This window comes from Poecilia reticulata, chromosome 22 (genome assembly GCF_904066995.2).
Source record: "Poecilia reticulata chromosome 22, P_reticulata-male-v2, whole genome shotgun sequence".
In the NCBI taxonomy this organism is placed as follows: Eukaryota; Metazoa; Chordata; class Actinopteri; order Cyprinodontiformes; family Poeciliidae; genus Poecilia; species Poecilia reticulata.
In genome coordinates this window covers 2,139,510-2,167,256 of record NC_088851.1, presented here as the reverse complement: position 1 = coordinate 2,167,256, position 27,747 = coordinate 2,139,510, and the positions used below count along the sequence as shown (strand labels likewise).

Below are 27,747 nucleotides of genomic sequence, written 5' to 3'. Positions count from 1 at the left end.
TTGATGAGAGATTCTAGGTGTTTTTTCTCTATGTCTGTTATCAGTTCAGCAAGCTATTTTCCAGCATCTGATGTGGTGGTATGCAAACCTTGACCAGAACAAACTATCTGTGAATTAAAAGATTTACAGGCTGTAAAAGTCACACTGGGTGAGCACTGCAATGCCCTTTATGACATCTACAAACCATGTAAAAACTTATTCTCCTCCTCGAGGAAGCAGTTTGTCCATTTTTAATCTCAGGTACATTACATAGAGAGCCCCCAACCAAGAGCCAACCAGATCTCAGAGAAACTGGGGTTGTTGGAAAATTGAGAATGCCTCTAGTGAGACGGACTGTAGGATCTCACTGTCTTTCAGTGAGATTATTAAACAGTTCTGAACCCTTAAGATAAGATTTATAAGATTCTAATAGTCCCATGTTTTCTAACCCCCAATTTACTCTACCTATGTCTCTGCTACAGAATAGATCAGGCTTCACATTAAATACACACCTATTACAGTCAACTAGAGCAAACAGCAGCGGTGCAGCGAAGCACCTCTGGAGCGAAGCACCTCTGGAGCGAAGCACCTCTGGATCGCCATCCGTCAAAATGAACAACACTTCTATTTTTGGAATCAATCCTCAAAGATCACATGACTCCAACAGGAAAATGCACAAGCACAATGTTTGCATTTTCAAAAAGATTAACCAAGACAGACTATATTTACATTGTGATATTAGTGATTATATAATATATTTATACATAAATGATGTCAGCATGCATTTATGACTATGCATACAGACAAAATGTGGATTTAAATTGAACTTGCTCGAGTTGCAGTACAAGTGTCGGTCAACGCAGATGAAGCAATGAGCTGAGAAAGTTTTTATCACCGGCTTTCTCATATGATCTCTCATTTCCCACGCTTGCTTATTGCACTTCTGGGCTTCACAGCGGAGCGAAGCCACATCCAGGGTAAGAGGTACAGGTTTTAATTGGAGGTGTCATCTATTGCCTAATACCTCTACTTCAGTGTTTCTCAACCCTGGTCCTCACCGCCCCCCTGCTCTGCATGTTTTAGATGTGCCTCTATTCCAGAACAGCTGATTCAAATGATTGCATGACCATCAAGTACTGCAGAAACCTGTTAATCACCCAGAGATACAATTCAGGTGTGTTGCAGAAGGGAAACACCTAAAACATGCAGGACAGGAGGCGGTGAGGACCAGGGTTGAGAAACACTGTGAGATACCTAGTTACTGGCTGTTGGCTGTGAAATACATATATGAGAATTTGAGGTGCTGTTTGAAGAGGTAAGGTTGTAAATGTGTAAAACAGCGCCCCCACTTTACCTTATAGACAAAGTTCCACTTGCCTTGCTGATCACAAACATCAACCAGAAGACATGAAGGAGAAAGAAGAAAAAACGAACTTGCATCTCAGTGAGTGAGAGTGTTAACAGTCTGGTGAGGAGTGAGATGGCTAAATGTGGAACAGAAGAAATGATGCAATCTGGTAACCAATTTAATAGAACCTTTTATTATGAATATGGCACCTGCAAGATGGTCAAAACTGGGTTACAGAAAGACAACCATGTATGTGACGTTCTTCTGAACAGATGAGAGCCTAGTAAACTTAAAAAGGAACAAAGCTATAAAAAATGAAATATGTACATTTTTTGATTTGCAGCGTTATTTATGATAAATGAAAATGTAATTTCAAAGTAAGATAAAAATAAGCCAGGCACTCACAGTTAGCATCAGTTTGTCATGAGGTTTTGACTCCTTTACAAAGAAAATAAAAATATACACGAAAAATAGAAACCAAACCATGGTAGCATAGTTTTCTCTTTTTTAATATTTTAATTTGTTTGTATTTAGAATTTTATAACACTGTTAACACTGATAATAAGAGATTCCCGCTTTCCCGTATTTCAGCTACTTGGCACCAGGTTCCTCATAAAAGAATCTGTTTAATTGTACAAGAAATAGTTAAAAACACAGACACAGTTTCTTCACAGGTGAATGAGATGACTTTTCAATATTTGAAAATTTTAAACACTATGTATTTGACAGCAGCTGTGATTAAGGTTTTTTAGGGTTTAAAATCACCAGCAAAGTTTTCATTTTTCGACAAAAAACACAGAAAAACATTGAAACAGCTTCAAGTAGCTGTTTAGTTTTAGTTACAATTGGGTGTATTTCCTGGTTTCATTTGTGATATGCCTCCCATTGAACACTCGCCAAAGTATTTTCTATATGCTTATACTATTCCGTTGCCTTTAAATTCATACATAGAAAATGTTAAAATTCAGAGCGTGGAAAGAAATCGCTCCTGAAAAGACCAATCTTAACACTGATAAACAAAGACGTGACTGTTTTGTCCAGATGTGATGACTGGATCAGAGACTTGGTCTGCTGAACTTCAGCAAACCTTTATCTTTCAAAAGGCCTCCATTTTATCCACATAATGGATATTCCAGACATAAAAAAACAATCAGACATGAAGTAAAATTACAGCTATTGGATTAAATTATAATAAAAATAAAAAATGGGATTGTTCACAGTAAATGGACAAGATTACTAAACATGCAGTTCAGTTTTCCAAAACACCTAGAAAAATAGATTTATAGTGAGAAAAAATTTCCTGCTTTTAATATTTATAGAAATTGTTAAAATTGTTTTTTTTTTTTGTTTTTTTATTATTGTGTCTTGAAAGACAATTGTGAATGTTTTCACATCCCTCGAAACCCTTATCTAAGTCAGTTTGATCCCCAAAGACAAATTTGACTGGGAGTTCAAGACGTTTTGGTGTGGACCATTGAAATACACCCAATGCACAGAAAACACCTCCAGGAAGTCTGGGAAAATGTTTCACAGTCCAGGCTGTGGTAGTTTTTAACTCAGAGTATATTTAAAATCCTTCCTCAGATTTTTCCTCATCAAACTTTATATTAAATTATGTAAATTATATTATTCATACACAATTTAAACAGTATAAATATTTCTTATTATGTTCTTTTGGGTGCATGAGCAGGAAACCTGTCCCAGAATTCCTTAGAGGCAAATACATGGCTCCATAAACCTTTGAGCTAGTTAAATATTCTTTTCATCTCTGAGAGAAAAGACAACAAGATAAAGAGGTTTGAATAAGACTACACAACAGCAAAAAGCAACAGTCGAGTGAAAGAGAGAAGGGTTAGAAAATAAAAATGCAATTTTACAAAGACAAAAAGGAAGCAGCAAAAAGTAAATGGTGGACTCTACCAATTTTTACTGGTGTGTTTTTTTTTTCTTTTTTGCAAAGGCCACCAAACACGAAATTCCACAACCTCCACTGGTTTCACTAAGACTGCAGATAGAGGGAAACGGAGGAGAAGGAGGAGGAAGCAGAGACGCAGAGTTTAGATTAGAATTCATCCAGCTGACAGTTTTTTTCCTCTGACGCCACTTCCTCTCCTTCGCCACACTAGAGATAGAGCACAGAGAAGACAAAGGACAAAAACAGCTACAGTAGCTCAGTATATACTGCATATAGTCAACACACACACAGAGAAGTTGCCATGAAAGACGTTTTGACAGCCAGTGACACTAAACACATCGGTAACACGTTTTTACGGCTTAATCACACGGGGTAATAAGATGACGGGATGGTAAAGACAGGGCTGTCAACTTTCAAAAGATTGACACTGTGATAGCTTATTACAGTTTGATTTATTACTTAGTATGTTTTTTTTCTCTTTTTACCAAAAAAGTAGAGGAAAATTACAAATGAGCAAGGATCACAGTGCTTTTAAAACACCAAATGTGTGAACTTAGCATTTCTTTCTGTCTTTTTTTTTTTGGCAAAAGAGGCTGGGGGAAGAAGGACACAACCAGAGCAAAAACAAAGCTTTTTTTTTTTTTTTTTTTAAAGAAGAGGGATTTTCTCTTTTTTTTGTTCATCTAAATAAAGAACATCCCACTTTACTCCTGTTGTACATTGATTGTTTGACAGATTGATTGAAAATGCATGTTTTTATTACAATCTCCTTGTTGATATGTAGTTTTTAATCACAGGTTCTGGCGATGGGATGGAAGAGAGTGGATTGTTGAGGAAAATGTTGTGGAGGTGATTCTGGTTCAGGAAGAAAAGGAGAACAGCAAAACACAAACAAAAGGAACAGGAAAACAAGATCCTGTCAAGGTTGTCAACATTCATTTTTTTTTACGTTAGCAATGTTAAGTATTTAGCCTCAGTCTAACTGAGCGTTAAAAGTGACTCGCTTATCAAATATACAGAAATAAAAAGAACAGAAAAGAGCCTAAACATCTAGTGATCAGCTCCACATTGTCGTGTGTATTCTGAGATTCCTGAAGGTTAGTAATAAAAAGAACAATAATCAAACAGGGGGAAGAACAGGAGGGCCGAATTTACAATACCCACATCAGCCAGCTGATTCTGGGTAACTGGACGTTTGTTAGCACCACAAATCTGTAGATTTACCAGAAAAAATGTGGACAGAAAGTTAAATATCAGATAAGCAGAGTGAAGGTACGAAAGCTTGACAGACTGAGATGGGAGTAGATGTAGTGGAGGTTATGTTTGGTGTGAGACCTGTAGGTAAACTCCTCAGATAAATGAGGAAACTTGTAGTAACATTCGATAGTTCACAGGTCATTACCCGGCTGAAATTGCTTTTTTTTTTTCTTTTTTCTGTATAATGTTTGATTCCAAAGTTACATCTGAGCTAGAATATTTCATAAAAAGGAAGAAATAGAAGAGGAAAAAGCATCAATTACTGTCCCCTCAACCAAGAAACATTCGCAAAAACCTTTTGTGAAAAGATTATCTCTGAGACAGCTGCCCTCTCCTCTCAGGTTAAAAACTCTTTTTCTTTAGCCTTGATCACATCAAGATACATAAGGAGAGGCACAGCATTTTCAGTGTGTCACAAATACCTGCACCAACCTCCTGAAAGTATGCACAATCAACATCTTCATAAAGATGCAACCAAAACAAGTGATATAAAATGATCCCCTTCAGGCTCCAGTGGAATCCTTAGGCAACATGAATTCTCTGTAGGCAAAAAGGAATTCTTTACAGTAAAGAATCGTTGCTTTTTTTTGTTCATCTGTTGTAAGAAAAAAAAAGTTGTTGATTACAATAAATGGAAGCAAAGAGAGATTGGTGATAGAGAAAATCAATAGAAAAGGGTTGTGTGTGTGTGTGTGTGTGTGTGGGTGTGCGTGTGTGTGTGTGCGTGTGTGTGTGTGTGAGGGCCACCCATGTCTTCCACAAGCTCAATTGCTCAAAGTGCTAGAGTACATTTGACAGTTCCTGTCTTTTGTTCCATCTTGGAAACACAGTGCTGCTCCACGCTGATAAATTCTTTCTTACTATTTTTTACTACTGAGTAGTCTTTGAGTTAGAAACAGTTGTTGATTCTTTAAACACAGTAATGCGGTCTTGGATGTATTTCATTAATCCTCCTTTCTTTCCAGAGTTGTCTGCGTAGTGTGGATCCCGTTGCTGTACACGGGGAACGGTAGCGTTGAGAAAAGTCCCTCCGCTGTGGTGAAAACGTTAGCTGTTGCTGACATCTGGCCTCCCAAGCTGCCATTCCCAACTGTCGGTGCTGGGGATCCAACAAAAGGGCCTGCAGCTGCTGCAGCGGACATGTTTAGCCTGTGGACATGATGATAGAGCATCTCCATAGGCGTCTTAGGGTCCAGACCAAACCCTGAGCTCTCCACAAAGTTCATGGCAGCATTGGGAAGGAGGTTCCCTTGTGCCATGGCCAAAGTGACGTCTGCTGGCGCGTACCTTATGGTCCCAGTGGTGTAGACACGAGGCGTCGTGGTGCTGGTAGAAGACAGAGTTCCCGTGACGCGGTGAACCAGCGGAAGGACCACATTACCAGCCTGCAAGCGCTGAAGTGCTTCAAGATCCCCAGAATACAGCAGTGAAGAAGAGCTTGAAGTTGAAGAGGAGGATGAGGAAGAGTTTGAGGATGTTGTAGGAGTACCTTGTTGTTTGTCCCGGGGGGATGCAGAGAGTGGAGGGGAAAGGGGGGCAGTGGAGGAAGTGTTGGAAGGAGGAGCTAAACTCGTAGCAGTGGAAGAAGAGGATGAGGCGGCGTTTCCGTTGTACGCAGGCTTTCTCACCCCACCTGCTGCCCCTTCGGGTCCAGGAGGGGTGAGGACCGAGTCAGGGATGGCTACCTGTAGAGAGCCACCCTGTGGGGAAGGGAATGTCTCCTGACTTCCTGCAGCAGGAGGCTTGGAAGTCATGCTATATGGAGACTCATTTCTGGAAATCTCTCTGTTGGGCGGGTAGTTCCAGATGCTGCTGTCATTGTCAAAGTTTATAGGCTCTGCCATCTCTGTCTTGATTTTAAGAACAGAGGATGTGGTTCCTGTGCTGTTTGGGGAATCGGACGAAGTTAGAAGCGGTGTGGAAGTGATGGAAGTGGCCCCTGAGGGATTGGCCTGTGGTGTAGAGTCGCCTATTGCTGCTGGGCTGGGGGGAGTTGTGGACAGACGAAGCCTCCTGCTTCGGGTTCCATCCCATTTTTGCACTTTTCTCCTTTTCCGCCTTTTCTGGAGCTTGCTGGAGGCACTGGCATTGTCACATTTTTGTACTATTTCATCATCGACTTCATCAATGTCCTCATCTTCCTCTTCTTCATCGTCCTCTGATGAAGACATTTGTGAGTTGTGGAGTTCTTCTTCTCCTTCTCCATAGTGTTCTACCTTAATATGGAGCCCTCCCAAACTACCCAGTCCACTGATGGTGTTGAGTCCCTCCAGCGCTCCCAGTCCAGTTAATCTCCCCAACCTGCCTTCCAGTCCTCCCCCCTCTCCTCGGACCACCTCCTGCTCCTGTTCCTGCTCCCCGTCTGAGGGCTCCAGGCTGTCATCACTGTCCTGACTTTCAGGGTTACTTGAACTGTCTCCGTCGTCATGGTTCTTCATTTCCTCGGATGAGCAATGTGATTGGCCTGGTTGCTGCTGACGTTTGCTGTCTGTTTCTGGATCCTCTCTGTGTTCTGCTTGGTGGCCTGGCTTTCCCTCAGACTTGTTATTTTCATTGTCTGTTAAAAAAAATAGGGTGGTTGAAATAAAAATATTAGACTACACAATATTATCTACACAAGAAGATGATAACTTATCTACATGACATCCAGCTGTAAGCAGAGTTTCCCCTACCATTATCCAGGGGAGCTTCCAGCCCGGCTAACGAGACCGCCTGCCCCCCCAAGAAGATCACAACATGTAGTAATTGTAGATGTAGCTCGGGAAGTTATTGATTTCATCAGCCTTTCTACGTAACGCCAGGCCACATCGTCCGACTGCTTGATGCCCGTGAGGGTGCAGGTCAAGCTAAACCTCTTGCTCAGCTTACATGAGCTCATCACACATTTTCAAATGCACCAAAGTTGACAAGATCTGGACAAAATCACATGTTTTTATTGCTCACATGTGTTCAGTCAGGTGGGCTGGCATGGTGAGTCTCAGTTGATAAGAACAGTTTTTTACAACTTTGCTGGCTTATGAAACTATTGTTATTCATATTTAATTAAAATGACTAAATTAAATACAATAGATAAATACAATTGACAGAAATGTGTGCATAATTTCTATATTTAATTGACAAGAGAATTTTTGTTTCTGCCAAAGCAACTCCATTCTATTTGTCTTTTATTATGCTTCTAAATTACAAATTGCCCGAAAATGTTATTTATGCACACAACACTTGGTAGTAAAGAACAACTTATGTTTTTCATTTTTATGTGTTTGACATCATTGGAAAGCTTTGGATCCACTTTCAAAATCTGAACCCGGTAGACCTGTTCATGGTTTTGCCCTGGCCAGTCAGATCTAAACTCTTCTCATTAAGATGAACAAAGAAAAAAACAATAATCGTGTTAGAAGACTAATACTTTCATTTCAGATCATATATATTACAATGTTATGTTTTTGTGGGGGCAATTTGAAGTTAGGTGGTCTGTGAGTGTTTGTTAAATAGGTGAAGTGGTCTTCAGCCGGAAAACTTTTGAGAAACACTGGATTAGATAAAAACCTTTGAACTAATTTGGGTAATGAACTGAGCTTAAAGCACGGTTTGATAACTAGGATGAATTGTAATGTGTGTATGTGTGTGATTGGCAGGTGTGTATTTGTGTTTTGCTGTGAAAGTTCTGTTACCTCAGTTTTGGCCAGGATTCTCTTGTAAAAGAGATTTTTAATCTCAATGGGATTTTGCTGTTGACATAAAGGTCAATAATAATAATAATAATAATAATAATAATAATAATAATAATAATAATAATAATAATAATAAGTCAATTGGCCTTTTTTGTAAAATGTCTTGAAATGATTTGTTCTGAATTGAATTGAATTATTTTCTGTATTTGCTATGTTCACCATCTGTTTTTGTTTAGTCATGTTGGCTTTGTCCAGCCAATTACACACAAACAATACACATATTATAGCAGCACAAACAAAGGACTGCCCAGTTGGCTCTGTTTGGAGCCCCTAATGAATCAGTTTGGATGAAAGCAAAACAGATTAAGTGGAAAAACATCTCTGTATAATTCATTTACCATTTCCTTAATCAATGTATCTATTTATTGAACATCCGGAGATTTTGTTTGCTTTACTGACAACTCGTTTGGAATGCAACATGACTGACATGCTGCCTATAAGCTCAGGTGTGGACTAAAGACAGCTGCCTTAACGGGGAGGCGGTGGAGTCACAGAGATGCACAGTGGTGGTAAATCTTTAGATCTATTGTTTCAGTCTGACTTCCAAGGTATTGCAACATTTTTGTAAGCATTTGCAAACACAGGAGATAAAAGCTAAAAGCATGACGGAAACTAAAAGAGAGGATTTCAAACTAAAGCAGGGGGATGTTCTTTGTGTGGCTTCAATTAGTCTTTGGTGTCGGTTTTTCTGTAACAGCTGTAAACAAAACAGACGCATCTTCTCATGTTAGTTGCCATCTAAACTGCAGAAAGGTCAAAGGGCATCTGTTTCATTTTTGAACATGTTGAATCAGAGCACCTTGGGCCTGTTGGACATTTGCTGAAGCTGGCTCCCTCCTGCTGCAGCTGGCATCAGTTTACAGCCAGCAGCCTGCCAGACTCTCTATCCTCTAGCAAAAATACCAGCTGGCCCTGAGCTCCACTGTGCCAACACGGGCTTTAGGATTTGATAGTATTATGCTCGAAGTGGAGAGGCTGTCTTGGTTTAAATTCACTTACAATGTGTAAGCTCTAAGTCACTTAGTGCTGGCTGCAACGAAGATATGAGGCAACAATAATGTTTAGGATGTGTTTTTTAAGTTGTGAACAACGACTCATAGGAAGGTAATGGTGTTAGCAGACTGCCTGTATGTTTCTGCTCAAGTAATCTGAATAACCTTAAAGATGTCAGTGTGGTTCAGTGTGCTATTTTACGATCAGCCGTATTCAGCAGAGCATTTCCACCAACAGTTGGACTTTCACTCGGCAAGTGAGGTCAAACTTAGGAGCCTAAAGTAGCACTATGCAAGGGCAAACACTGGTATGACTTGTGCTTGAAGCAAGCAGTGACAATCAATGGCTCATGTTGTGTGTAGTTCCATTCTGACCGTTCCACAACGAGCCTATGATGTGGTACGGGTCGGTTCTATAAAACATACCAAACCAACTTCTGACGTCACCACTCAGTGGAGACAGGTGTACTTGGAACCAATCCACCATTGGGTTAAAGGTTGATGATCTATTTTGTAATAATGACTTCACCAACCCAAACAGACGACCTGAGAGAGTCTGGCAGAGGTTTCTGTTCAATAATCTTTAGCTGCGGACATGGAATCTGAAAGCGTCATGTTGAGGACAGCCACTGAAGATGTGGACACACATTAAGGTTTTGGTTTGCAGAGGAAAATCATTTTATATCAGTTAATCTTTATAAAGATTAAAGTATAACTAGAACCAAGAGTCACCAAAAGGCAAAAGCAAAACAAAGAACAATGTATTTGTGTGTGTATGATTTATATATTCAGCTAACTAATAACTAATGATAATAATAACTAATAACTATAACTCACATCAACAGAATTATATAAAATGTGTCTATAAGCCCCACAGGTCAGTGTGTCCTTCTGTCTCTAAGGTGTTTTAACTTGGTAACAAAGCTCTCTTAAGGAATAAACATTTATCAATAGTATTTATTTCAAATTCTTTGCCCATTTCATAAGTCATATTTGGATTATTACAAGTTTTTTTTTCTCTCAAAAATACGTTCTGTTCTACACTGCTTAGAAATGTTTTGAAGTATTTTGAGAAGTTGTTGAATTTGCAGAGCTTTGTGTATTTTGTCTGAGCATATTTTATCATGTTGTCATTTTGCGGCAGCAGGCTGGGCTGCCAGTGAGCCCAGTGCCTGCAGCTGCTGGCACACGCCACCGCTCAGCCTGCAACAGACCGCGCCCTGGCACCAACTGATAAAATATCTGGGGCTTCTCTTATGTATAGCTTGGATTTTCAAGTTTGACTTGTTTTCTTCACGACTGTCTGTACATGAAGACTACACCTCTGTTATGGTCCAACTTTAAAACATTGAAAAAAAAAAAAAAACATTTTATGTAACATTTCAATAATATTTTACTTTGTAGTCTTTTTCTTTCTTTCCTATGTCTGTCTGCAATAACTCTAGATTTATGATATGAAACTGTTCCTCCACTCTGCGTTCACTTACATACCTGAGTTCTCTTTGGACTCAGACTCAGAGTCGGAGGTTTCGGAGGACTCAGACGCTTTCTCTGGAAGATTTGGCAACTGGGCAATGTCAATGGGCGTGTCTTTATACTCAGGATTACTGTGAGGAAAAACAGAAAAACTGTTACTGACAATTCATAATTCAAAATGAGAGAGGTATTGCTGCAGTTATTGTCCATCATTTCCCAAAGTGAGTCTTGTCTGACCTGAGGACGTAGTTGACCCAAATGATGTTCTTCTCGCTGGAATTCTTGGCGTTAATAGCAATGGTGGCACTGGACTGGATCCAGATGTAACCACCGTTCTTCTGGATCCACCGATAATACTTTGTCACACACTGACCTTTATTCATCACTAGAGACAGAAACACACAGGGAAATGATTATTAGGTTTTTTCCATGATAACTCTAACCTGCTAAATTGTTACAGGATAGAATCTTGGAATGAGATGGTTTTTGGTTGTATCAAAATTAGTTTATTTTACAGAACTCCAATCAGTTTTGTTTTAAACTTTTTCTTTAATTATCGTGATACCATAATGATAACTTTATCTAAGTTTATCGTCAGGTAAAAACACACAATGTTAGATACCAGTGTGATGGTTATGTTGTAGATATTTTATTCCCTCCTCGCCTGCTGTGCTCTGATTAGTTGATTCTGACTGAGTTGTATATTTCTGCAGATGACAGTAGGACCACAAGGAGGAAGCAAAGGAGCTTTTTTCAGATTATCTGTCACATATTAAACTGTCACAACATAGCAACAGTTTTAATAAATATGTAAAAAACTGTTTTTATATAAATGCCAGACACTGCAGATTTAAGCTGAGTAACACAAGACAGATCTAAAGAAGAAAAACTTCAAGGTCAGGAACACCAGATGGAGAGTTGTAGTGACAAGAAGATGACGTCCTGAACATATGATTCACTAAGAACTAGCACTTACTGCTAGCCTGTCTATGTTGAGTCCTCTTACACGCCTATTAGAGGCACCAACTGCACCCCCACACCCCCAGATAAAAAAACAAAGAAAAACAGAGACAAAGGTGATTATATTCAGTCATGATACATTAACCTCTGTACTGCTATTTTTTTCTTATCCTTTCAGAAACAAAAACACCTTATTTACAGCTAAGGTTTGAACTTTTTAGTGTCATTAAGAGACTTAAACCTCTTCAGTTTGTTAAGGTAAGTTGATCTGGATCACATCATGGTCAGTTCTTTCATTTTCCAAACACACAACATGAGCTTTTCACCGAATAAGTGAATAAAAGTAATACTCCTGCTCTCCACCAGACATCGCTGTGCCACTGCAGCAACCACATGTCTCCTTTCAAAGGTGGCCCCAACCCCCAACCCACACCCAACACCCAACACCCAAACCTCGCTTCATCCTGAGACAGCACGCGGGTAATAAATTTGGCTAAATTAACCACTAAATGGTTATCTCAAGCAATATGTATTGGCATTAATCAGGAGCCGCTCAAACAGAAACAGTCAGAGACGAGAAGCAAAGGCCTCTGAATTCATATCCCGCTCCTCAATTTAATTACGGACACAAATAGGCTTTCCATGACAGAGAAGAAAGAGAGAGAAAGCGAGGGCTGATTTATATAAAAAGAAGGCCAGTAATTAAAAACTATTAGAATCTAATAGCATTGTTTAAGACGACATCCCCAGGGCTTCAGTAATTGACTTTGGTTGGACGGCTGCTGCTTATTCCTTCTCTATTTGCCTATTCATAGGAGGGGAGAGGCAGAGAGACGGAGGGAAAATAACTTGTTTGCATGTTAAGGTAGAGATGGCGAGATCATGTCACCTTGAATGTGACCTTGTTTTGTTTGTACAACAGAGTAAATAACAGCACAGTGAATACACACACATGCACACCATCAGACACATGTGCACAAGCATGGCAGTGGTGGCTGTACAGATGACAGCAGGTCCTCAGAGAGACGCTGGCTATATTAGCATGCCCAACGGAAGAGGACACACACCCACACACACCATGAGACATAGAAGGTGCTACTGCTGGAGCAGACTGTTTCTGTGGGTGAAATCTAAACACAAGCTCAGGTCCAAAATAACTCTGACTCCTCAGAAAACAGCTCGACTAAACACAATCAATGAGAATGACTTTGTTCTGAAGCCATCCTTCAATCTCCAGTAACTTGCATAAAATGAAATATCTCAACTAAATATCTGGTCTTCACCTAGTTTAAATGAGAATCCACACCAACAGACACGTTACTGTTCCACCAAATGAATAAACACTTTAACAATCCAAATAATTCAAAGGAATGTAGAATCATTATACACCTTATCATTCTCTGCACTGTGGATCAAAATTGTTCCACTTCTCTCAAAAGTTGTGTCTTATCAAAGTTCACCAACAGCATTCCCAGACTTCTAGAGTCACCATCCTCCCCACACTCCCTCTGTATCAAATATTGAGTATTTTTGGATGACATTTCTGACACTGATGAACCATTAATTTAATTGCTAAACATAGATAAATGAGTACGAGTGATGTGGAGGAAGCTGAGCAGATCCGAAGGTTGTTGACGGCTTTCAAAGTTCAACAGCTCGTGTTGCCAGTAGGTTTGTGCTGGTTCCACTGGTTTGTGCATGTCTGCTGCAGCTAACTTTAAACAGGCTTCACCAGGAAGCCTGTTTCATTCAGGAGTGGAGTCTTGGACATCGAGTGTTCATGGAAGCCACTGTATGGAAGTGAATTACCAACAGTATATTTGGAAAAATGTTTCACTCATTTTATGTTTTCTACTAAGAGTCAATTGCATTTATTGGTTACATTGATTTGATTGATCATTTACTCATTTGTCACCCTTTGATCTTATATTTCTAGACAGTTTTTGGAAAAATGTGACATGGAAAAGTTGAAGTAAAACTTACACATAGCAGCAATTATTGTATGTAGAAAGACTAAGTTCATAAGTTTGTTTCCTATTTGAGATGAGATGAGGAACCATCATTTCTAGGTGTTTTCAGGGCTGAAAAACATCCACCTGTGAAGGCAAATCGTTATAGATCTAGAGAGCCGCTCTTGTGAGTTCTGTCTTGGTTGTTCTTTTCAACAAAAAAAAAAGTTACTAACATGCATGTATGTTAATTAATGGGAATATCCGAATCTCTTCTTTTCAGGTTTTCTAAATCTGTCTGCGATTGCTCCTTGAGTCTTAGACAACTCTTGATTATTATTTTGACTCCTTTGTCGGAAATAGTATGATGAACTGTGTCTGGTTTGCTTCGTCTCCAACGACACCCTCTGGACTTTTCAGAAGTTTACAAATGCAGCTGTAAGCATTGTCACACCAATCTGTTTTATATTGTTAAACTCTTTTATAAAGGTCTTACTGATTTCACCAATACTTTGCTGTTGAGAAACCTTGCAGTAGGTCATCAGGGAGTTTTAACCCAGCAGCAGATGATCCCACATAACAGCAGTAATTGTTTCTAACTGATGACATCTTTCACTTGGTTTCTCGGAGCCTTTTTGAAAATCTTCAAGCTCAGTCATCCGCTCCTCCGCATCAGGAGGAGTCAGTCTGTGGAGTCAGGGTCTGAGATCAGGATACCTCCTTTACATCTCTTCACTACAAGCCTGACACAAGTAAAACAGTTTTATGTTAATCTTTTCTGTTCACATTGCAGCAATGTAAATTTTCCTAACACTTCCAGAAAGTTCAGATCAGTCGGCTGCAGTTCAACATCAGTGACAGTAGCTGAAAAACATTGGGGGGAAAAAAAAGTCGGGGTGAAACAAATGTAGGGAAATGTAGTCTGAGATGACCGAAAAAACCTCCAGTCTGTATGATAAACCTTACTCTTTGTCTCCTTCAATTTTAAATGGCTCCCTCACTGATTGTTCACTAATGAAGGACAGAGGGAGAGAAGGAGAATAGATGGAGATGGGAAGAAAGGGAGTGCTGGAGGCTAGCCTGAGGCTGCAGGAGAGAGACCGCTCGATTAAAGGAGTTCTATTCCCTTTTAAAGTTGAGTCTCTTCACTTCACTTTTTCTCATCTTTTTCACCATTAATTTTTTTCTTCTTTCATCACCTGTCACACTTCTCATTCATTGATCATTGGTATTTATCACATATTTTAACCAAGTTATCTGTCCTAATCGTAATGATGTAAAAAAAAAAATAAAAAATCTCAACTGATAAAATCGGTCAAGCTGGTTCTCATGTTTATCCTTACAGCACTTCAGTTCTGACCTGTGGTCTGTCATTTTACCAAATTAGTTAGCAAAGGACTCAGACTGGAACCCGCTGCTTCCCTACTGGAGGCACATGATCATTTCTGCTTCACGCTGCACAACATTCATGCTTTTGTTTTTTGTTTTTTAGACAAAATATTTGAAATACTGATATATACCCATATCCTCATTCTTGGTGTGATAATCTGCACAGAAAGCTTCAAAGAAGTGCAGTTTGAGATAATGTTGGTATAAAAAAGAGGTCTTAAAGACGAGGCGTCCTGCAGCTTTTAGATGTCTCCTCTCTATCTCACCTCAGTCAAATAATCAGGTAATCAGCAGGACTCTGACCTCATACTGAGGAGGTGATTCAGGTGTGTTGGAACAGGGACAGGACAGCGGCCCCTGAGGACTGGAGTTTAAGAGAGCTGGTGTAGCTCTTAAATATTTTTGGATTGTAGGGGCTGAAGGGCTTCAAAGTTCATTACGAAAACAAATTAACTGCATTGTGTGTTCTGTGACTGATTGGTAAACATCAGGTCTAGTTGGTGCCTAAAGAACTGGAGTTCTCTGTCCTGGTCAGAACCAGCCCTCTTTGTCAGGGCTCCCTGCTGTTCAGAAACAATTCCTTAATGAACTCTGTTAATGTTTAGAATTGTACCCAATGACTAACGTTTGGCCGAGACGTTTGCAATGCGCCACTTTGACACTATGATGCTTACTGCAGACTGCCTGCTCTGTAAACAGCCGTCCTCCACTGCAAAGAGAGAAGCTCTGAACCAAAGGAAATGTTTTCCCGCTGCAGACTGAGCCGCTCTGTGACTACAGTCCCAGCTCTGAGACAAATCACAGGCTGCTTCTTCCTGGAGGTCTGTCTTCATCAAACAGGTGACAAGTTCTGTATTGAAGCAGAGGACAGCTATGTTTTCTTTCAACAATCTTTAGTTGTGCAATCATTAAATAAGTATTGACTTATCTAATCTCTACCAGCATTTACTTTTCTGTATTTGTTTGTAATACACATGTTATACTTTTGGTGGGAGGCTTCTTTGCAAAGTGAGATCATTTTATCTGTATTTCATTGCAGAACAACCAATGCTTTTAATTTGGAAAGACGTAAAAATGCAGCAATACCAGAGACTTCATTCTGAGACGGAAACCTAAAACTGCAAAAAAGTGAGAGGAAAGTCAGCATGTGATGCTGCTGACTCCGTCCCTTCATCCAGCCTCATCCACAGAGCCAGTCTTCTTCTGTTATCCTAGTGTTCTAAAAGGTTTTCTGTGTGTGTGTTTTACAACAAGTGTGTGTGTTTTATCCGAGAGGATAAAATATGCCTTTTTTAGTGTGTGTCGGTGAGGATTCATTAAAGGCAGTGTTGGTCCTGAGAGACGAGCTCTGCTGAAACGCCTGCAGGCTTAAATCCACAGAGTTTTCACTTTTTTGTTTATTTCTTCTTTTTTTTTCCAGCTTTTCTCTCTCACATCCTGTCTGTGGTATTTTGCGACATTTACTCTATTGTTGAAATTGATCTCGGTTTTACCAAAAGATGAAAATAAATCAAAAAACTTTTTTGCATCTCTAATTCTTGGTCCGGTCTCCTTTTGTCTTTTCTTCTAATCGCTTTGCATTTCATTAACAATTTTTACATTTTATTAACTTTAATAACTGCACTAAACCTCTGCAGAATCTGCTCAGTCAACTGATAGCCTTTAGTTTCCATGTTGTTGCTCATTATTACTAATTTGCATTACCATTAACTAAGAAAATTCATCATCTCCAGTCTGACTCATTTCTACTGTTTAGAAAAAGCTGTTGCATAATCTTTTACTTCCTGGAAGTATAACAATCTATTTTTTTCTTTCTGCATATCTTCCCTTTTTCACCCCAACAAAACTGTTCATTTTCTCATCTGTCCTTGGGAAGACATGGATTTTATCCTCTTTTCTTTTTCTGCCTGTGAATCTAAAGTTCCCATTTCTCTGCCTTTCTTTCACCCACTCCCTTTGCTCTGCTGACAAATCTCTCCTTCCTTTACCTTTCGTTTCCTTGTGAAAACTGCAGTTCACCTTCTATATCTTTTTTTTAATGTTTCTCTGTTCTTGGAGTGGAAACTAGGACATACTGACTTTGAGATCTGACCCAAGCTAAGACCGGCTTGTCAGCAGGTAATGATAGAGACTTAGCGAGTGACACCTTCTCACAGAAAGGGATCATCCTGTGTGCTACACTTAAAAAGAAGCCTTTTAAAATTTAGATCCCTGTTCAGAGAACACCCTATCCCTCCAAAATGCATGTTGATTGATTCTCTAACTCCCTAACTCCTGCAGCAATGGAAAAACCAAAAAATAGACGTTCAAATAAATCCCACAAAAAGTAATGCCGTATGTCTGTTTTTTTTACCAGCATACTGGCATAAACTCTCACTCTACTCATTTGCGAGAATAACTGCCTTTTTCTAGAATACTCATGTGAAGTTTAGTGCTTTATGTTTTGCTGTGAGATCAGGCAGATCAAACATCATCAGACTGCTCTGAAAATATTAATATGCGCTCAGGTCTCAACCTGATGCAGCTTTTCTTCAATAATGCCCGAACGCACTTCGAATTGCCTTAAAAACTATATTAATAGGTTGGATTGATACACACGACAAAAATGCCAGGTTTTGTGACGGTTATAAATGAGACCATTAATGATCATTTCAAACATTTTTACACCTTCAGTGAGTGTAGTTTTGATATGTGGGGGCGCTACACCTTCGAACGAAACTACACAAAAACATCTGAAGAAGACAGAAGATTTCAACTTCCTTCTTCGTGAAATGTAAATAAAAATGGAGTGCCATTAGATTCTAGTAGATTTCTCTTTTGTTACTGATAAAAGGCCACAAGTCATTTCACCCTCTAGCTCTAGAATCACACATTTGTTCTTGTTGTATTTACCTATAATGCCTTGTGCTGTAAAACTGATTAAAACAGCACTGGTGTGAATGCAAGCCAAGTCTACTAAAATATCGAGGAAGAAAGTGTCATCATCTGAAGGAACCAAACTGGAACTTTTATAGGTCCAAATCAGCAAAGGAAGCAAATCAAAATATTGGGTTAGCCCAAGTTCAATGCAAAATCTGACAAAGAAAATCTGTAGTGTCACCAGTGGATATCCTGACAACGTGCGACATTCTGACAACTTTGAAGTCAGAGTGTTAGATTCCAGGAGAAGCCTACCACAGATTACTGAATGGTGGAATTCAATCGAAAGATGTTCCAACACAGTGTTAGTTTATGTGTTAAGTGAGTTTTTATTGTTTTTATATTGGTTCATGTTTTCATTGTAATTCCACAGCACTTTGACATTTACACATATAATGCATTAAAATACAATTCCATCCATCCATCCATCCATCCATCCATCCATCCATCCATCCATCCATCCATCCATCCATCCATCCATCCATCCATCCATCCATCCATCCATCCATCCATCCATCCATCCATCCATCCATCCATCCATCCATCCAACCAACCAACCAACCAACCAACCAACCCCTACTGGGGTTGCAAGAGGTGCATGTGCCTATCTCCAGCTGTCAATGGGTGAGAGGTCTCCCTGGACAGGTCGCTAGTCCATCTCAAAAATTTATTATTATTCTTTTGTTTACATTAACAGATCTGCAATTACTTTCTACAGCCATTTTTTAAAGATTTTTTTTTCGGCTCCTGTGGTCTTTATTTGAAAGTAATCCAACAGAAAAAAGGCAGAGAAAACGGGGAAGGCAATAGCCACAAGGCACTGAGGACGGGACTCGAACTCGGGACGGCGGCGTTGAGGTCTGTGGCCTCTGTGCGCGCGGTGCCCACTCTAATCACTGCACCACACAACATCTATTCTATTACCATTTTTAATAATGAAGCATCCGGAGACAATGGTTACTGTTGGACACAATCTGGTTCACAGACAGACCGGCAGAGGGAATGAAGATCCTTTCATATCTAAGGTGATAGACTTTATCAGTGGGGGCATCATGAGTTCAACAATGCAGTGAGTGAAGGGTCTGTCATTCAGAGCTGTACATGAATGTCAGAAGATATCTCTTATGGCACCTCACAAAAAATATGGAATTTCTCCTCCTACTGGAGGAATCTTCATAATTATTACTAATCATGCTGATCTAAGTGGATCAGAAAACCTGGCTTGGGTCTTTTTGAGAGTTTAAAGAAAAAGGACAAAGGAGATATAAAAGTGATACCTTCCCCAGAAACAATATCTGTCATTATCCAGTTAGGCAGATGGGTTCATAAGGTCTGCTGAAAAGGTTTAGTTGTTATCTGCTTTCGGACCAGGCTCTGGAGAATCGCTGGCATGCTAATAAATCACCAAATCAAACGGTCCAGGAACAAAAAGCCATCTTTCACAGCAACATCACCAACACTCCACCGGCTGGGCTTGGTTAAAGGGAAAAAAGAAGAGACATAGACCCTTTCCTGCACTCCCGTTTCTCAAAGCCGGCTTTTCACAAAGAAATGAATTTTGAAAGAAACTGAATAAAACCAGCAGCCGGGGTGACTGAAGGTGCTTTATTAGAATATGCTCCTCTAAAACCAAGTCGTTTAAACTGCTGGCAGCCGGCTCGCCTTCCTGACCTCCCGTCCTCACCGCAGTGAGGAATCATCTGCCTCACAACTGCACACCTTTTTTTGTGTGTGTTTTACACATTCTAATCTAACCCACCTCATTCTTTCTGACCCTTCAAGGCCAGTGTAAAGTTCTTACCTGATTACCACTCAGAATGTTAGGAGCTTAAAAACTTTGGTAAAAAAAAAAGACAGAAAAGTTTCAGCGTGTCACTTTTTTTGTGCTGGATATATATCATACACCCTCACTCAAAATCTAAAACCCAGGAAGGAAATGTATCGGTATTTGAGGTTCATACTGCTGGATCATCATCAGGTTGCCAGTTAAAAATTATTATTAGTTTGAAAGAAACAGATTTTAATATACCGACATTTTAGGACTGAAAATGGAAATAAATATTGACCTAGTTTTAATTATCAGGCTCACAAAGGACAGCCATAATGTTTAACTTACCAACATCTGCTCTTTCAAACTTTGGTTTCCACTCGTCTTCGTGTTTTTAGTGAGGTTTAGTGATCAGGAGGCCACAGAGAGTGGAGGGTTATGTTGCTGGTTTCACCAGGGTTAACATGTCATTGATGAAACATTCTGACCTTGACTCTCCTCAGTCAAGAATGAGACCGGCCCAACACAACTCAAAGCTTCATTGTTCCATTTCTAACAGATCCCAGACCATGATGGAGAAGCCAGGTAGTAAAGCTTTCTTCGTCACATCATTGGTGCTCATCTTGCTGCACGTACAGGAGAGAATGTGGCCTGGGAGAAGGCAGCTGTTTGTTCTTTTGTTCTTTTAACTCTTCTCTTACAGATGTTGTCCTAGAGTTACTGGGCAGCAGCCAACAGCAGTGAGAGGCTTTATCGGGGTCAAAGGTCGGACTGTGTCTCAAAAGACAGCTAGTCTTTTGCCCGAGCACAGGGAAGATCCACCACCTAACTCAACTATCTCATCATACAGAACTTTCAGAAATGTACAATTAATGTCTTGCTGCATCCAGATGCACAGCACAAACAACCACACACACACACACACACACACACACACACACACACACACACACACACACACACACACACACACACACACACACACACACACACACACACACACGCACACGCACGCACACGCACACACGCACACACACACACACACACACACACACACACACACACACGCACACACACACACACACACACACACACGCACACACGCACGCACACACACGCACACACACACACACACGCACACACACACACACGCACACACGCACACACACACACGCACACACACAATTTTAGTCATGTTTCTCTTTGCACCTTTGATAACTGGATAAAACTTATAAAAACTACTGAATGTGTTTTTAAACATAGATACAACAAATTCAGGTTGTAGGAGCTTTTTCATTGAGTAAATACATTCAATTATTCAGTAAATATTTTTAGCTCAAGTTTGTTTTTTTACATCATTTTCCACAAGTACTAACCAAGAACACATATCTATCTTCATGTTTCTCTTCATTTAAAAACCTAAACAAAGAAATAAAATGATGGTTCTTTAAAAATGACAGAAAAAAAACCTACAATAGATAAGTATTAAAAGTAATAAGTGGCTCTTTTTTAAAATGCCATGTAACATTAGCAGCTGTAAATAAGTTTTACTCTGTAGGAGTGAGAGGACAAATTCCTCTTCGGATTGCAAAGATTTCTAACCAAAACACAAAGAATCATTCAAAATCAACATTACACAATAACACTCTATTTATTTGACAACAAGTATTGTGACAACAGTGGCATTTTAATTCTTTGTAGATGTTTTAATTGTGCAATAAATAACAAAACCCGAAGAATATTTTCAAATCTTGTCTGGACGCTACAGCAAAGCGCACAGCTTCTAAAAACACCTTTAAAAAACACTTTATGTTCCTCACACGACCCAACTTCAAAAGACCTGAACTATCCATTGAAGACAAGAAGGAATGCTTTCTCTGTGTCACAATAATCAGATACAGGGGCAAGCATATGAGAGAATCGGACAGCTGCTGTCAACATTTGACTACCATCAGGCCAGTTGTCCTTGCTGTGTGCTTGTTATTATTTGGCCTTCTGCCTAAACACCCTGACTGCATCAGACGAACCGTGAAACGCTGCGCTGCTCTGAATGCCTCCTCAGCTTTTACTGCCACTGTAAAGATCTGACTGCTGCAACAAACACAGTGCTGCAAATCATCCAGACAGACTCTAAAAGGCCCAGCAAAACCACAGCTTGCACATGTGTGTCCGTGGTGCCACTGGGTGCATTGTGCCTACTGACAGCAGTAATAAGATTGTAGAGCTGCAGCGGAGAGAAAACTTAGTAAAGAAACGAGAGAGGAGCACAGTCTGTAAGAGGCCTTAAACTTTCAAAAGCGGAAACACAGCTGCAATAATATTCCTCCACCAGGCAGTACAAAGGATATTTACACTTACTGTGGAGCGAAACATAAAGCTACAGCTGGAGGTTGGAAGCAGAGGTTTATCAGAATGTTCTGTCTGGTAACTTTCAGAGGGAAAGAGCATATTTAAAACACCATAACTGCTATGAGGACAGCGGTGTCCTCATCAACTCTTAGACATGCATCCGAGTGTTTTAAGGGGTTAAAATGGCTGTTAACCATGTAAATGGTAAATGGCCTTGTACATGTATGGAGTTATATCAAGTCCGAGGACATTCATACAGACATTTACACACTGATGGTGGAAAGATACATTCCAGCCCCAGCTGCCACTCAGTTGGTGCCACCAGGCCGTATGATCACCATGGCATGGAATGCAGGTGAAACGTCTTGTCCAGGTACACAGCAGCACAATGACTATGATGGACAGAGCAGGAGTTCAAACTGGCAACCCACCAGTTACAGGAATCTCTCTCAGCCACTGTTACACCATGAGTGCTTGAACTTCTTTTCAGTTGCTTCAAGCAGCCCTTTTACCATCAATGTACATAGGCCTGGAGCTGGGCCTTCTGACCGTAAGATCTAAAATATTTAAGTCATTGTTCTTTAAGCTGACTGCCGTGTATATGAGTTTATTTTTCTGGCTGAGCAGGTGTTCTAAACCAGTGGTCCCGAACCCCCGGTCCATGGACCAATTGGTACTGGGTCGCGCAAGAAATAATTAAATATTTCTGTTTTATGTATTGAGTCTGGAGGATCTTTTATTTTGAAAATCCTTTAACCGGATTCTCTCGGTTACTTGCGTGCCCACATTGAGCCCACAAGCAGCAAAATGAGTAAGAAACAGATCAGATGTCTTTGGAAAGTTTCTTTGCAAAGGGAAAAGGCCCTTTGCAAAGAAGGGCCTTTTCTTTGCAAAGGCCCTTCCAGGATAAAACCTACCGGATTTATCCTGGACTGGTAGGTGAGTCCCACATTACAAGCCCACTCTGCGTAACATGCGGCGACCGGCTGCTAATGAGGCAATGAAGCTTCAAACTGCTTCGCCACGTAGAGACCAAGCAGGCTGTGCTCAAGCAACACGTCGGGTGTTATTGTCTCTCATCACTCCCAGATGGGACCGTCTCCTTGCAGAAAAACAAGCTCAGGGCTCCCGTTAGTCATTATCGTGAGTTAAAATTTTCACGAAGGTAAAATGTTCGTTTTTGTGGCGCATCTGTATCTTATTTTGAAGGGATATGTAAACGTTATCATAGCAACCAGAGTCAGAGAGGGTTTGGGCAGTGGTAGAGAGGAGATGAGTAGAGCTTGTGAGTCTTAAGCCTGGTTTAGACGGCAATATTTAAGAATTGCCTGCCGATTCTCCAAACGTCTGTGACTACAGAGCTGATAAAAGTACAACTGGTTAGATCGGTTCGTGTCTCCACGGCAGGAGCAACACAAACCGATTCCATTCAAGAACAACGCGATTCCAGAAGAAAATCCACAAAACCCCCAACATAGCATACGGGAATTTAGAATAACCAAACACGGATGACTATGTAGAAGCAATATCAAGATGCGGAGTCATTTTAAGAGATAAAAGACGTAACAAAAAGAAAAGGCGGTGGATAAAAGACGACGGGAGCAGCCGCTCTATTTGCTGCACTATGATTTGGAGGTGACTGTGTTTTTTCATAGTTAACATTTTTAACTGAATAAACATATATAATAATGACATTTACATATAATAATAAACATTTCCACATATCATCTCCGATATCACAGTTGCGCGGTATGTCAGCTGTTTGGGATTCCCCTCTGTTCTTACGTCACCGCGCTTTCTGATTGGCTACCTGTCACATTCAACAGGCTGTATTCTCATTCCCAGTCAGTGAAAACCCCACAGGCTGCGATAAACACCAACATGCAGAAGCCTTATCTGACGGTTCACCCCCCTGCCCCCCGGGCCACAGCTGTCTTGACCTGTCCGCGGTAATGAAAAAGTTGGGGACCACTGTTCTAAACAATAAAAAAGCTCTTCTTAAACCTTTCAGTCCAGCCCCTGTACAATTCTTTTTGAGATTTTATATTGCTGTAGTCTAGTGCTAACCCTACCTCTGGTAAAAACCAGCCCCCTTTGTTATACACTTTGCTTCTTTTGGAGGGTCTGGGCCCTCGCCTATCGAGAACAATTGCTTCCTGGAGGCCTGGTAGACTCTTGAAGTTTTAAATCTTACCCAATTGCTAATGTTTTTCTGCAACATATGTCTTGATGAAAATTGCCTGGCTGTAAACAATCATCCTACACTGAGAAGAGCAGTGTTGAGCTAAGCGAGGCAGCTGTTAATTTGATATTTAGAAGTGTGGCCAACACCGACTGAACGGCTCCGTTCAGTTCCTAAACCTTGTTCTGTTACAGAGGTCTTTGGTTCTATGCATGTCTATGCATGATTTCTTGGGATTTGGAAAACCAAATCCCAAGAAAAAAAATAAAAAATTATAGCAAAGTCTACTTATTTCATGTGACTGAGGTCAAACTGTTGTGTTCACAGTCAAACAGACTTTAAAATCATGAGGGTTTATTTGATGTTCAAACAAGTCTATTGCTCAAACTTTACCTTCTTCATTTAAACAGTTGGCTGTCAGGTGGTGTATGGGTCCTGGGCATGCTTTGGACTAGCTAAGGCAGGGGTGGCCAGCTCCAATCTCCAGGACCGGTGTCCTGAAACTTTTAGACGTATCTCGGATTCAAAACACAGGGTCAAATAATGAGGTCATTAGCAGGACTCTGGAGCACTTCACTGCACTGAGGTGGTGATTAAAATGTTTATTTGAAGTGTGTTGAACCAGGGAGGCATCTAAGAATTGCAGGACAGTGACCCGCAAGGACCGAAGTGTACTTTCCCTTTTGACAATGCTGGGGCTCGTTCACTAAATGGAGTGGTACTGTGCTCTTCCTCTCTTTGAACTGAATTCCATAGAGCACCGGCCCATGCAGACCCTGGGCTTGGTCTGCATGGTGGAAGACGGTGTGGCTGGGTGAAAAGGTGCCTCTTTGGCTTGGCAGCTTGTGCTTTTCCTCAGAGGGGGCGTACGGCGTTCGGTTCTCTGGTGGTGCCTTGTGTCTGGGGGTGGCAGGCTAGCTGTTTGTTTTTGGAGATACCTTTTGGCTACAATTCGCTCATTATTTACCATCAGTAAAACAATTAATACTGATTTATAAGCTGATTCAGTTGCCATGGAAATACTCAAACTAGTTTTTTTGAGAAATGTGTGAAAATAAATTACACAAACACAGCTAAAGCCATGATAAAGACAGATGTTTTTATGGCTGCAGTGGGACAGAAGTGGTGAAGGTACTCACAGTCCAGGTGACTCTGTCTGATCCCCTCTACGTCTTCTGCATGAATGAACTGGTAGCACCTCTTTCCTACAATGTCCACGGGGGTCAGGTCCATGTAATCACTGATTCTGAAACAAATGAAACATGTAGCAAAATAAAAAGAGGAAGAAGACCTACAGGTCAAACCCTCACAGACACAGAATCATGTATGCAGTTTTTATTTTTGATTTCTAGTTTCACAAAAACACAGAAGCAGACCCCAAGTTAACAAGGACATTTTTTTTCTAATGTGTCCCAAAAGGTTGTTCAGTTTAAAGATCGTCTCCCTAACGATTAGTGAACAGGGCCACATATCAAAAATTTTTGACTATGGGCAAGATAAGTATGTTAAAATTCCAGTTTTTATGTGGATGGTTGAAACATTTATGAAAAATGTTAATGTATTTTTTGTGTTCTTGTTCATTCCCTTTGGTTGAGCATATGCCAAAATATTATGCCAACTTTTGTGTGAACATTAAAGAATAGTGTGACTATAAAAGGACTGATAAAAATCTTTCACATCTCATAATGTCAAAGCGGTTTCCTGCATTTAGTCTGATTTTAATTTAGAGACCCCCCAAAAATAAAAGTCATGCAGTCAAAGATAACACATGTATATAATCCTTCATGCTACTCTCGAAATGAACATTAAGTAGAAAAGGATAGTGCAGCAAGTGACACAAAACTGTATTAAAATGAAAAAATCAGGGACATGCTTTTCACTGGCTGGTTACGCTACGTCATCTTGTAGCATTTCAGCCACACTATATAACTGAGCTGGTTGCCAGAGAATATTTGCTCTACAACAAAAATACCTCAAGATTGAATTTTAATTCAGTGATTGACTTGACTGAACCAAGACTGCAGTCAGAGCAGGCAGGCCACATTGCTGTATTAGTAACTGTATTTGTATGACCTGCATCCATCCATATTTGTGTATTGTCTGTGTAAGTGTGTTTGTGTCGAGGTGTAGAGTTGCAAAAACATAGAAAGCAGCAAAGGGTGGCTGGACTAGTCCAGGGGTGGGCAACTCCAGGCCTGGAGGGCCAGTCTGCTGCAACTTTTAGATGTGTCTCTACTTCAACACACCTGAGTCAAATAATGAGGTCGTTAGCAGGACTCTGGAGAACTTGACTGCACTGAGTAGGCGATTCAGCTGTTGGATTCAAGTGTTGGACCTGGGAGACATCGAAGAGTTGCAGGACACCGGCCCTCCAGGACCAGGATTGCCCACCCCTGGACTAGGCTCTGGAAGGCTGCAGCAGGACAGGCTAGTAACACAGGGCACCAGCCGAGGGTCAATTTATCCCAGACTGAGGTTGGTCATCAGAGCAGCACAGGAGCAGCAGCCCCCAGGCCAAAGAGGCATCGGGTGAAATGTAGGGTGTCACGCCCCCCTGACCCAGTCACACTGCCACACAGGCCACGCCCCGGAGCCGGTCCTCCCGGCGGCCAGGGGCCCCAACCAACCCCTGGCAGGAAGACCGCCCAGCGCCAAGCAGGGAGGAGGGAACAGAACTGGACTGCCCTCGCACTGATAACTAGGATCAATTGGAATGTGTGTGAATAGACTGAAGTGATGTTTTTTTGGAAAGTACCTTGAGGCGGCATGTTATTAACCAGCTGAACTGAAACTGAATCTCTTTGTTATTAACCAGTCGGGACATTTTAGTGTCCTTGTCATTTTATGTGCAACTTGTCTGTAACAATAATACATCTACTTATTAATTCAGCCTGTTGTGAAGCAAAGCAAACGTCAACTGAGCATAAACTGTTTTGTTGTATTTGAAACGTGTTGTAGTGGATCTGGGCAGGAAGGACTGGACTGACCCTGATAACTATGACATATACATAAAAGAGGATCCAATGGATTTGGAGTCAACAAAAACACAGTAATCTCTTAGTGTGACAACTTTCATTGTCTCGTCCAGAACTTGATCATATTCTTTTATCTCACCTTTTAACAGTTTTAAAATAATTATAAAGAATCAACCACCTCAGAAATATATTTATTATAGATAATGTGTCATGTTAATGTTCCTGGCCTGTTTATCTGTATTAAAATAACTGCTCACATGGGATCAGTGATTGGTTCAAATGCTACATTTTTTTTCAACAAAATGTGTCAGGATGACATTATTTGGTCCTTCTGTTTCACATTTACAACTCTTGTAGGTTTCTTGGTTACAAAAACCTAAAAGTTATTTTAGAAATGTTTTAAAACTTAATAGCACCAAGAACGTGATCCAACTAGTCTCACAAGAAACACGTTTCCCATTTAAAACAAATGCTTTATGACTAAGGGACAAGAAACTAGTCAGTCAGGTTCGGGTATGGCTAACACTCATCAGCATTAAAAAGATTAACATGAACAAA

The 27,747-nt window shown here is 40.4% G+C and overlaps 1 protein-coding gene across 3 annotated transcripts in view; it reads right to left on the bottom strand.

Moving 5' to 3' along the window:
* Positions 1 to 1,497: 1,497 nt before the first annotated feature.
* npas3 (neuronal PAS domain protein 3) overlaps positions 1,498 to 27,747 on the bottom strand; it is a 318,422-nt gene continuing 292,172 nt past the window's right edge. For all 3 annotated transcript variants that reach the window (XM_008398666.3, XM_008398667.3, XM_008398668.3), the window contains 4 exons: positions 25,354 to 25,460; positions 10,936 to 11,083; positions 10,714 to 10,829; positions 1,498 to 7,056 (listed from right to left, as the gene is read on the bottom strand). In XM_008398666.3, coding sequence (XP_008396888.1) covers positions 5,444 to 7,056; positions 10,714 to 10,829; positions 10,936 to 11,083; positions 25,354 to 25,460 — 1,984 coding nt within the window. In that variant the 3' untranslated portion in view covers positions 1,498 to 5,443. The remainder of the gene's footprint in view (positions 7,057 to 10,713; positions 10,830 to 10,935; positions 11,084 to 25,353; positions 25,461 to 27,747) is intronic.